Raw genomic sequence first — 12876 nt, forward strand, 5'->3', positions numbered from 1 at the left:
TGTTGGTTTTAGGCTCTAATCCTTACTACTTATAATTTCCAGCCAAGTACTAACAATTTTGTAAAGAAAATTCAAGGAAATGAAAGCATTTCTGGGAGAGATGAACAGTATGAAGGAATTTGTCTTTTTCGTATTTAGACACAACACTGATGGAACACTACTGGTCAAAGATGAAGATTTTTTTTCTGCTTTTATATACATTGCTTTTTATGCTCTGTTAGCTTGCTTTGAACATGAAAGAGACCAGCACTAAAACCCCAAGACACGAGCTGCAATCCATATTTTGAAATTTACCTTAAAAGCTGAATAAAATGAAAACATTCATAAGATTATCAAAGGATCCAGAAGGTCGAGTACAGAGTGAAACATGATAACTGCTGAAAAAGGAAGAACTTATTTACCTCGTGTGGCTGGTAATTTCACTGATCATGGAATAGGCAAGTGTGAACTTCAACATTAAACTGAATTCACATTTATATTATTCCACAGCCGGAAACCTCAAATGGAATAATTCATGCAAAAGAACAGGCTTTAATCACTCTTACCATTTACTGAAAGGTGGTCAAAACACTCCAAGACATGCACGGTCAGTAATTACAGAGCCTTTCATACCACTGGAAGAACCATTATACATTTTTCAGACTACTAAGCGAACCATGGGTGATACCCTGGGGGAAAATTACTATGGCATTTTCCCAGACTACTCTTGGTACCCCATGGTATTTGGCATGTCTATCAATATGTGGTATGGGTAACAGTTGCTTGAAGTAATTTACTGCCACCAATCTTCCTTTGTCTTGGGCCTAATAATTAGTTGCAGAGGAAACACCACAATAGACAATCTACAGAAGAGGTACCGTTCAGATTTAACAAGAAGGTTTATCATACAAAAAGTCCAACTTGACTGAATCAGCAACAAGTCCTGGAATCTTAGGGAGCTGGAACAGCAAGATCAGCGTTCAAGAAAACTAGAGTAGAACCCCACGTCTGTGTCCTCGGACTGTGCTGACATCAAAAGAAAATGGTGAAACTAATGTATTACAGACAAGACTATTCAGAAGAAAGCCTAGACCCTAGGGTTTTTTTTAATTTTAAAAAATAAATGTAAGGCGTTGTGCTCCAGATGCAATTCAATTGGTTAAACTCCTAGATTTAAAGCAAAACATACTTAATTCATTCACTATAGTTTAAATATAAAACAAAGGAAGAATTGCAATAACTTACTCAGAGATAGTAAGAACTGTTGATGCTGAAGTCAGGGATAACAGTGTGGAGCTGGAGGAGCACAGCATGTCAAGCAGCAGGAAAATTGACATTTCGGGTCTGGACCCTTCTGAAGAAGGGTCCCAATCCAAAACATCAACTTTCCTGCTCCTCCTGGCCTGCTGTGCTCCTCCAACTCCACACTCTGTTATTGGAGTAACTTAACTCAATTGGAAAAATTCGAAGAATAGATACAGTAGCTATTACTAATTAACTGTTCTAATAATATCGCATAAACACACCTTTGGAAAAAGGAAAATTCAGAACACAGGTCGTCTCACCAGCAACTCATACAACAGACAGAGAACCCCTAGCTTCTGGATGTAACTGAAGGAAAAACAGCTTTCACTTCTTCCACACCCCAACAGCAACCGCTGAATGCTAAAATTAAAGATCCTGGTTCTGTAGACGGGTGCCTGACCACATCCATTTAAGCTGCTTCTATTGTTCTAATTTTAAAAAAATACGCCCAAGGCTGCACAAGTTGTTTATCTTCTCATGGATTGCTCTTCACCAATCCAACAGGACAAAACACACCTTAAACTCAACATCACAAATGTAACATGAATATTCACCCCTTAAGAACCACGAGCTTATACAAGTTACAACATAGCATTATCCTTCTGTGACATCAAAAGAAAGTGTAAGGAAATCTTAAGTAGATGTACATACCCAATCTGAATAGACACCTATGCCCTATATATTTAGTAAATTCAAACACAGATGGTCTGAGAAGCTACCCTAATCCTGAGTATTAAAGGTTACTAAGAGCAACTCCTAAAAGAAAAGTTAATTAATCTAGGATTAATCTATGAAGGAAATCTAACAAATTTCTTATTAAAAATCTCACCTCTAAATGCTAACACGTGCATTGCATTAGCAAGATGAATCAGAGAAATGACCGAACGAGACACCTTGTATAATGGACAAGATCCCATTCAACGAAATGGGGAATAACTACAAATTGCCACAAATCATCGCCTGTAATTGTTGAACAAGACTATTAATGTCAACACTGGAAAATACTCAGAACTCTGAGCAATTAAACTGTAGAAATACTTCACAAAATGTTGAAATTTGGCTCGAATTTATTCGGAAAAATCAGTATAGTCAACAATATTTCATAGCTCTGAATGTTTGAGGGCCAGGCAACTTCATAGCAAAAGGAAACAATGTGGTGCACAATAGAATGCAAACGAAACTTAAGTAGATGTATTTTTTTTAAAATGCTGACTTGCAGTCTCCTTGCAGATACCATTAGTCAGCTAACTTAAAAACCTGTCAGCCATACTTCTGATCAATACGACTTTACAACTCTCAGCCTTGTTGGTCTCTCATGTAGACTCCATTATGTTGTTCATAACCAGCTTGCACAAACATACCAAAATAATTGTCACATTGCTTGCAGGTTTGATATATCTTAAACCCAACATAGCACAGAGCAATTTCAGAGGTAGTTCTAGAAATTTATTTTTGTTGTGATTGTAACCAGATGAACCTGCTCCAGAACAGGTGGTTGTATGTATAAAAACATTCAAAGTAGCACAAAAGGTTGCAGAAGTTCAATTTGACGTGCACAGATATAAATTTATATGTTCTGTTTGCATTAAACTGGTAATCCACTAGACCCAGTCCTTGTTATATCAGGAATTGTTATCCATTTACATATTCATGAGATCAGGCACAGACGCCATCTGTTTTTCCCCATTTTCTCAACTAGCCTATCTTGTAAACCAATCACACAGCTCCATGCAGTACACAAAAGAGACAAAAGCAGAAAGCTACTCACTAATGCAATGAGAATTAACAATATATGGCTTGCGTTAAAATAAAAGCAAGCAAAAGAAGTTCAGCTTTCTGAGATGAATGACCAGAGATCACCTAACACAATGTTTACCAGAGCTTCATCTCTGGGGTAGGACAACGGAAGATCAACTGGCCACCTAGGGACAATGACTAATGCATGCAACCCAGTTATCCAACATGCTCACAAATATGTTTGTATTTTTATGAATTCATGCTTTGAAATTGCAATATGTAAATTAATAAACTGAATTTCTGTTCAATTAAGTCCATAATAAGTAAATATTCTTTTAAATGCCCTTGTATTGAATGCTATTTCAAATCACTTTGGATTTTACAAAATGAACAGGGAATTTACCTTTTTTTAAAAGTTTAAATTTTTTATTTCACAATTGACTTTATCCTCGTAAAAGGATGAAGTATAAATAAAAAAATTGCTTAAGAGGATAATCCAGCTTACTTTGGCTTTACCTTTACCAATGTACTGAAAATATCCAGTGTTTCAAAAACCCCAAATAAAACCCAATGAAAACAGCTTTAAAGTTCAGAAAATTCTCAAATGCCAAACAAAGCACTTTTTCAGAAATAATTACTAATTCCTTAAATATCAGAAGGTAACAACTCCAGAAAAAAGCTCATATTTTGAGTAAATTGGTACAAGGAAACAAAGCGGATCTTTGAACAAATTCCCAGGCCATGAACAGGAAGACAGCAGGAAGGTTTAATAACTCCTTTGAGGAGACTTTTCAAATATGAAAGCTCTGAATGTCAGGTTTAATAAAGTCATTGATGTTTGAATGCCACCTTTCTTGATTTTTAAGATGGTAAACTGATTACAAAATGAAAAGGACTAGGCTAATAAAACATCATGTAATGCATTCAATCTCTGCACGTTAAAAATTTCAAACAATAAATACCTACAGTCAAGTGGTTAATGAAGTTTGACTGTGACAGACACCTGTTGCAATGCTTTTAAAAGCTATTCAAGGTGCATGATTGAAACCTAATCTTTTAAAAAAAAATTACCCCATAATTTTAAATGATGGCAGTTAAGAGCTGCTAATTCTTCAGTAAATTTAAAGGGGGTAGGCAGCTGTAGAAGTGTACACTTTGAATTGTGAGCAAAACAAATTGAGAATCAATGGTGAAGTTTTTAAATCCACAGGCTTCAAAACAGAACCAATGCACAAGGTAAACAACAATTTGTCTGGGGAAACCAACATACTGTATTTGTGTCACCTTAAAACAGAAGTCTCCAACATGACCATTGCTACACTGGCACAGGGGAATTCTTGGAGCTCCAACATATCACAAACAGGTCCTCTGCACCAACTGAGAACACCAACTTAAATTAGTTACTTAAAATCAGAAGTTTGAGCAAGTTTTTTCTCAGTCCCATTCTGTCCACATTTAAATTGTGCCCTGTGTAAGAAAAAAAAATTTGCAAATCACTGCACTACTCACTTCCGAAAGCAAATTCAACATGCAGAGGTCAACACAGTTGATCACCATTGAGATACCAGCTGGTTCTCATTCCGTTCAGCACTACTCCTACGCAGTTAATCATATGTTCTTGCAGGTCCGTAAGCAATTTAGAGAAATACTTTACCCCATCATCAAATTGCTCGAATAAAACTTTATTGGGCCTATAAGTGCCTTTCTTTGAGATAAGAGTTTCATCTTGAGGATTGTAATGCAAGAAAAAGGACAGAAAGCAACGGAATACAAATCAGATTTCTGGCATGGAAAGGAATGTAAAGCATGCACAGCAATGCCTCCTTAAATAAACACTCAAAATGAGAAATTTCTTTTAAGTGAACAGGAACTAATACTCAACTTCGATTATACACTTGTTTGCAACACTGACAGCTAAAATTACAATCACAACTAATATCATACCGTGTACAGTTTCAGCAATGGTCATTAGCATTCCATTGAGAGTTGACAAAATGCTAAACTTCACATTATATTTGAAACACTGTACAATGTATGCATCTGCTCCAAAATATTAGTCATTTGCAAGTCTTTTCAGTGTAAGTGTTAAAAACCAGAAGTGTACTTTGGTGGCAATGAAAATCAAGATTGAGAATTCATCAACCAGAAGGGAAATTCATTAAAATAAAAGGATTGAAATTACAGACCCTCTAATAAGGTATGAAAGAAGTGCAGCAGACTAATTTTTTTTCCTCAAGCTAAAGTTTCACTCTCCTAAAGCAAGAAACTTTAGCTAATGAAGTGGGGAATAGCTTCAACATCTTGTAAACAAACTGCAAGAGAAACAATGAAGAATCTGAGAAGCAGCATTAAGCTTAAAGAGAAATAGAAAATACTGGAAGTGCAGCATAAGTGAAGACATAAATAATGTTAACTCTTCAGGTCAACGATCTTTCTTCAGGTCAGGTAAAAACTTAGAGGCATCAAGTTTTAAGCAGAGAGACTGGGAAAATGAAGAAGGGAAAACAAATGGGAAAGTCTATGACTGGTTGGGAAGCAGGAGCAATTAAAATGACTAAAAAGGGGTGATGGCACAATGCAAAAAAAGAGAGGATTAGAAATAAGGCTTTGTTTGTGGCCAGCATCACTGCTAGGTGGATCACCTCCCACCCACACATGCAAACACATAAAATTACAATGAAAAGTCCTCTGCCTAGATTATTCCAGTTGTCGATCCCACCAACTCAACATCAGTCCTTAAACTGACCTAACTTCCTACAGAAAACCAGAGTGCCAGAAAGGGTTTTACTGTTTATGCTGATCACAAGCTTTAACCTGAAAGACGACAACACCTATCCACTCATTCTTTGGTTTAAAGTGACACAAGAGCACTGTTTGTCCGGAGATGCAGATAATGTTCTGGGGGACTGGGTTCACAGCTGATGGTGGAATTTGAATTCAACAAAATTTCTGGAATTAAGAATCTAATAATGACCATGAATCCATTGTCGAAAAAACTCATCTCGTTCATCAATGTCCTTTACGGAAAGAAACTGCCATCCTTGCCTGATCTGGCCTACAACCCCACAGAATCCCCAAAACAGTGGAAATATTTTAACTTCATCTACTCTATGTTTTTCTGTTATTAACTCGTGAGCTAGAAAAATTGTTGAACTCTGTTTCGACTGCCAAAAGTTACCAAATGGAAAGACGAGGTTTTTTTCATTGAGTTAACACAGCATTTAACTGGAATGGGAAAATGCAGCAAGCCAAGAACACACGAGTCTAAATGGCAGCAGAAATGAAATGACAGGCAACCATAAGTTTAATGTCATACATGTGATTGACAAAGATATATAATACAGTCAAGTCGACAAAGGTGACAATGATGTAGGGGAGTCACATTTCAAGTAGTCAATCCAGCGTATTAAAACTGAAGTACAAGTAAATTACTATTTCACTTGGAGGGAGTATTTGACACCTAAGACAGTGGAACAGAAAAGGCAGGAGTTTTGCATGGAAAGATGCCCTGGGAAGAAAATAGAAATAGGAGTTAATTCAGAAGTGCTCCAAGTGCTGTGGAGTAGCCTTTCTGCAATGCTGAAAGGCAAGGGGAAGACATATTTAGAAGTAGCACTATGATGGAGCCAATGGAAGTGGCAGAAGTTGACCAGTTGATCAGTTAAATGTGGAAGCTGGTGGGATGGAAGGTGAAGACAAAGAGAATCCCTTTATGGATCTGGGTAGGACAAGAAGGGATGAGAGAAACGTGGGAAATGACCAGACACCAGCCAACCACAATGGAGGTGAAATACTACAGACACTAATGGAGAGTGGCATCACCAGAATAGATACAATTGAAACTGAGAAAATGGAACAGTATACTTAATTTGGGAGACAGCGATTTTTAGGTAGGAATAGGAGTCAATGTTTATATTAGCGACGAACATACACTCAAAAACGAAGGCAGTAAAGTCATGAAAGAGAAGGAAAGTGCCAAAGATAAGAAATAATCCAAAAAGGGAAGAGAGAGAAATTTTCTTTACTTCACTAATTATTTTAGATTCTGTTAATATTGTGTCACAATTCCAAGATTAATCCAGAATACTCCATTCCAGATTCACTGGTTTTCCTAACACAGTTCACAACAGAAGCCATCAGATTTCATTAATACAGGACAGAGTATTGAGGAAATATTGACAAGAGGAACAAAGACAATACATTCTTGTTACTTTGTGATTAATGAAGACATTATGCTAAATAGATTTCTTCCAGAAAGTAAAATTTTTGCAATACTATACCCCTGTAATTTGTGACATGCAACGAAAACAGCAAAACACTTGGAAGGATCGGCCAACTGGGTCTGCTGGTCACTAACTCTTTAGAGATTGACTACTCTTGGCAATCAATCATGCTGTGTAACTACTGAATGGTAAAATGCAAAATGGATAGATTTTCAACTTTTTGTCCAGCAAATTTTGCATATAGGAGTCAATTAGTTTACAGCTATTAAGCTTTTTTGCTACACTCCTCGCTTGGATGTGGGCATCACTATTAGGCCAACATTTATCGCCAACTCCAATCATCTTGGAGGTGGTGCTGAGCTGTTTTCTTAAACCTGCGCCAGTCTTTGGGGTAAAGGGACACCCAAAATGATATTCATAATGCAGTTCCATCACTGGGCACTAGCCCACAGACAGTGAAGAAATTGTAGTGACATATTTCCAAATCAGAATGCTGATTGGCTTGTAGGGGAGCTTGCAGCTGATAATATTCCCATAGATTTACTATAGTTGTCCTTCGAGGTAGTAGAGGTCACAGGTTAGAAAAGTGCTGTCAACAGAGACTTGGTTTGTTGCAGCAGCGTACCTTCTAAATGGCCCAGACTACTGACACTGTCAATGCTAAAAATGATGGACGGGATGCCAAACGGCCACTTTATCCTGGATTGTGTTGAGAATATTCAGTTTTCATGGAGCTGTTGCCAAGTGGACAGCACTCCACCACCTTCCAGACTTGTGTCCTGAGATTGTGATCAGACTTTGGGGAGAGCAGTACTGATTACTCACCACAGAATTCCTGGTCTCTGACCATACTAATAACTACAGTATTTATAGGCTAGTCAGTTTATATGCAGTTCGGTTTATAGTCATTGGTATGGCTAGGATGTTGACAGTAGGAGAATTCAGTGGTGGCAGTGATATTGATGCAAAAAGGAATTGTTTAGGTTCTTTGCTCAAGACGAGCACTGTATGGTATAAATATTATTTGCCACCCATTTGTCTAAGTCTCAATGCGCGTGGGCATTGGCTGCTCTGGTATTTGAAGAGTCAGGAAAGGCACTGAACATTGCGCAATCACCAAATATCCTCACTTCTGACCTAAGGATGTAAGGAACTAGCTGGAAATGGTTATGCTTAGGACACCACCATCAGGAACTCCTGCATCAATGTCTTATATTGAGATTATTGACAGATGACTGCAGCAAAAAATTATTCTCTTTACAACACTTTCCTATACCCAACTAGCAACCCCAATAGGCAACTATAAAGTACGTGTATCACTTTTCCCAAGAGAATAATGGCAGGCAGTACACAGCTGGTTTCGGTTTCACTGCTGGAGAAAATACAACAGCTGCCATCCCTATAATGTACTTTAAAAATTCAGTCCCCCCTTTCTGGAAGATCAATTTGCAATCTTCCCATGAGTTAACATCAAATCACAGACAACCTGTCTCATTTATAGCAGTATTAGAAAATGGTATGACTCATCCAATTTGTTGCTTCTCTCAAAATTGGTAAGAAGTCCTTAAACTGCCCAATTCTCCAGCCTAAATTTGTTAAGCAACAAAATGGAGTTTAATATCAGAATTTGTAGTTTTTGAAATAAGACCCATTAATAACCTGGCTTACTTAACTTCTCTCTCACTGTCTCTCTTAAGCTCCGCTCCAACACTGTGCTTGGTTGTCCAAGCATTTTTAATCACTGCTCAACTACACCATAAAATCACAATGGGCACACAGAAGAAGCAGGCACCAAGAACTGCCTCAACTGGAACAGCGATTGCACACATGCCACTGGGCAGTTCAGCAAAATACCTCATTGGCATTTCTTGGACGAGATTTGTCACCATTCTGCATTTATCGTCCAATATGTACACAAGTCATAGAATCATGTGCAGTTTTCACTGCAGTCTTGCTTTTCAGGAGTTAGTAACTACAATGCTGGATCACTCATTCAGTTCTAGTACCAATTAAGTGAATTTTCATGTTGTCTTTGGTTATGCATTAAATACTTAATGGATCCCATTATATCTAGAACATCTCTGAATTGGTAAACCACATTCCCTGCTCTTAATACATTTGGTGACCAGACTAACCCCTGTCAGTCTTGCATTTTGTCATTTTAACTGCGAATAATTGATTAGTCTCAATTTAAAAGAAACACACAAACAAACACATTAGCACAGTAAATTAAAGATCGCTGCATAATTTACAATACCGGAAAATGAAGTGTTCTGAGATTCATCCTGAAATAAGATTATCTGCCTATTAACTTGCAGGTTTTAATTTCAGAATTATTTTATTTCAGTATTAAGTATTCCGGGCTGCAAGATCATTGGATCTCATTGAATCTTTTTCAATGAACATAAATAATCCTTCGGTTTTAACACCAGATAAATTGGTAACTCCCTTAATTCTACTCATACATCTACATCCTATCGGCACCGAAGGATTTCCAAGGGTAAACTACCAGATAGCAGACTTATCCATTACCCACTCATGCTATTGCAGCTGGTGCCTTTACCTTCCATCACAGAATCACACAAAACAGAAACAGGCCCTTCAGTCCATGCTGAACATAATCCCTAGCTAAACTAGTCCTATTTGCCTGTGCCTAGCCCACATCCCTCCAAACCTTTTCTATTCATGTACTTACGATAACTAAGAAATCTAGAAATAAGTCTGCAATCTCAGGAGCAGCAAGATCCTCGCTACTCTCCATCCACCATCCAGCACAGCATATTAAACTGGAAACACTCCTGCCTCAGAGCGGCAGGGACCTGGGTTCAATTCCAGTTTCAGAAAACTGCCTGTGTGGAGTTTACATGTTCTTCCCACGTCTGCACGGGTTTCCTCCAGGAACTCCAGTTTCCTCCCAGTCAAGATGTGCAGTTTAGGTAGATTGGCCATGTTAAATTTCCCATAGTGTCTAAGGATGTACAAGGTGGGTTAGCTATGAGAAATGCAGGGCTACAGAGGTAGGGGAAAAGGGTTTGGCTGGGATGCTTCGGAGGGTCATTGTGGGCTTGGTGGACTGAATAGCCTGCTTCCAAACTATAGGGATTCTATTCTATGTATGGAGTGTTACTTTCAAGGCTAATCTCCTGGAAGCAGAGAATTTTTGTGAAAGTTCTTTCCATACTCAAGGAGGCTGATGATTTGGTCCAAAATGCAGATAATTGGACAGCAGTTCAAACCCTAGGAATGTCCATTACTTGTATCTACCCCCATCACTAGTGGGATTATACTTGCTCGGCATGTTTAAAAATCTTTGACTTGGTAACATAACAGATAGTTTAGTTAATTCTATTTTATATTTATTTATTTTGTTAATAAACTTCTTTTCATTGTTAAAGTACAATCTGCAGTATCATGTGATTATGTTTCAGCAAAAGGCCACTTCATAAATTAAAATATGATCTATCAACCCAGGGTTCTGTCAGAGATATGGCTTGTCCAGTGATAATATCAGCTGGTATCATAACATTAACCTCCCATTGATTGTATGGGATAGATGGAAAAGCTCTGTTGGTTTAGAGAAAAGAAAATTTAAGGAGAACAAGTCAATGGTAACCAAGTAAAACAACTGTGAAACAAAACAGCAAATTTATTTGGGCATCTCACCTGTATCCTATCACAGTGGGGTATGTTTTAATAACTGTATGCGACAAAACGAAGTTTAATACACAAAAGGCAATCCAAAAAAATTAGGATTGCAATCAATTTGGATTACCATCAGATCAGAATCTGCAGACTCCTTACCTGGGTAGCCATTTTCCCATAATCAATCCAGCGAAGTGTGGCAAAGTTAGTTGATTCTGCGCAATTGAATCCATGGTTGAAACCCGCATGATAGCCATAGGGAAAAGTGATCATGAACTCTCCTGCCTCCTGCGTAATCTGCAATGAAGAAAGTAGAAGTCAATAAACTCAGTGCTACTACTTAAAACAAATTTTGATCAGCCACAATTTTCAACACTGTTCAGGGTAGCCTCTTCTGCTTCCTCTATCAAATTAGACACAAACTAAAGAACAATGACTCGTATTCCCATTATGCTACCATCTACTTCAAAATATTATTCGCATGCAGAAAATTCCCAAATTAACCCACTGCACAAGTTACGTTGGTGGGGCAAGGAGGGACAGTTAAGGAAGCTGCTGATAAAATAGACTTTGACTCACCAATCCAACGCTATCCAAATAAAATTTTACGCTATGTGATTATTGGCATTCATCAACTTCTACTTTTTTTTTTAAAAACTCAGACATTCATAGACAGCATTCTCAAACAAGTCTAGTGCTGCATGAATACCAGGCAGCAAAATACATTTGAAAGTCTTCAAAATAAACAAAAAAGTGTATTCACAAATCACTTTTATTTCAACTTATTTCCTTTATAAAATCCAGTCTGCATGCCAGGTCAAGGATTGGCCTATGAAGAGGAGTGAAATGCCCGTGAAACACAATTAAAATCAGCACAAACTACAAAGAGAGGTGGTGTTGGCACCTGGGGAGTTGGCTAACTGCAGAGCTGGAAGCCACTGTGTGAAACAACAAACATAAGTTCTAAGCATATACCAGCTCTCACTACTTTGCATGTCATATTGAAGCTACTTTTAATCAAGGGTCAATATTGTACTCCAGTAGCATAAAACCAATAAACATTTAGTAAAATTAATTGTTGCCTGCTGTTACTGTTTAACTATATGCTACAAACATTCACTCCTTCCAACCCACAGAATAGGAATCACATCATTTTGAACGTGTACAGAAAATTTACACTTGCATATCTATCAATATATTTATTTGCATAGCATATACAGGACAGTAACAGGCCATTAAAAACAAATCAATCTACATCCGTGTTCATGCCCAACTTGAGCCTCCTATCTTTCATCATCCAAATCGCTATAATCTTCTATTTATTCAACTCCAAGTGGCTGCTGCTCCCTTCTGAAATGTATATTTTCATATTTCTGGTTTCATCTCGCAATTCTTACCCTATGCCTTCTCCAGGGTGCTATATCCTTCTTATATTATGGCAACCAGAAGTGCATGCAATATTCTAAGGGTGATCTAAACCAGTGTAGAAAGGAACTGAGTGGAGCAACATTCGAAATTGGAGGAAATTACCGTATTATAGAAAGGTCCAATGTATTTAGTTTTAGATTGTTCAAACATTGGACAACTTCTTTGCTGTAACCTTCAGTAATAAATATTTAAATTGAACTACAGGAAGCATTATGGTTACGGGAAGTAATGGCATAATGATAAAGTTAATGAATAGGGAGTCTAGAACCAAGATATTACCGGGGTGGTGGGTTCAAATCCCACTATGGGAGATGGTGAACTCTGACTTTGTTAATAAAAAATTGTAATCAAAAATTAGCTTAATAGGACCTATGTAACTACTGTTACTCGTTGTAAAAGCCAGTCCATATCATTAATGTACATTAGGAAAAATATCTGCTATATTTAACTGGTTTGGCCTACATGTGACTTCAGACCCAGAGAAATGTGGCTATATCTTAACTGCGCTTTGGGCAATTAGAGATGAACAATGGATGCAGACACAGCCAGGGTTCCCTACAGC

The 12876-nt window shown here is 37.7% G+C and overlaps 1 protein-coding gene across 3 annotated transcripts in view; it reads right to left on the bottom strand.

The window, feature by feature from the left end:
* kdm4b (lysine (K)-specific demethylase 4B) overlaps positions 1-12876 on the bottom strand; it is a 453216-nt gene that overhangs the window by 245187 nt on the left and 195153 nt on the right. For all 3 annotated transcript variants that reach the window (XM_048559767.2, XM_059638447.1, XM_059638448.1), the window contains exon 8: positions 11046-11183. In XM_048559767.2, coding sequence (XP_048415724.1) covers positions 11046-11183 — 138 coding nt within the window. The remainder of the gene's footprint in view (positions 1-11045; positions 11184-12876) is intronic.

This window comes from Stegostoma tigrinum, chromosome 30 (genome assembly GCF_030684315.1).
Source record: "Stegostoma tigrinum isolate sSteTig4 chromosome 30, sSteTig4.hap1, whole genome shotgun sequence".
Lineage (NCBI taxonomy): Eukaryota > Metazoa > Chordata > Chondrichthyes > Orectolobiformes > Stegostomatidae > Stegostoma > Stegostoma tigrinum.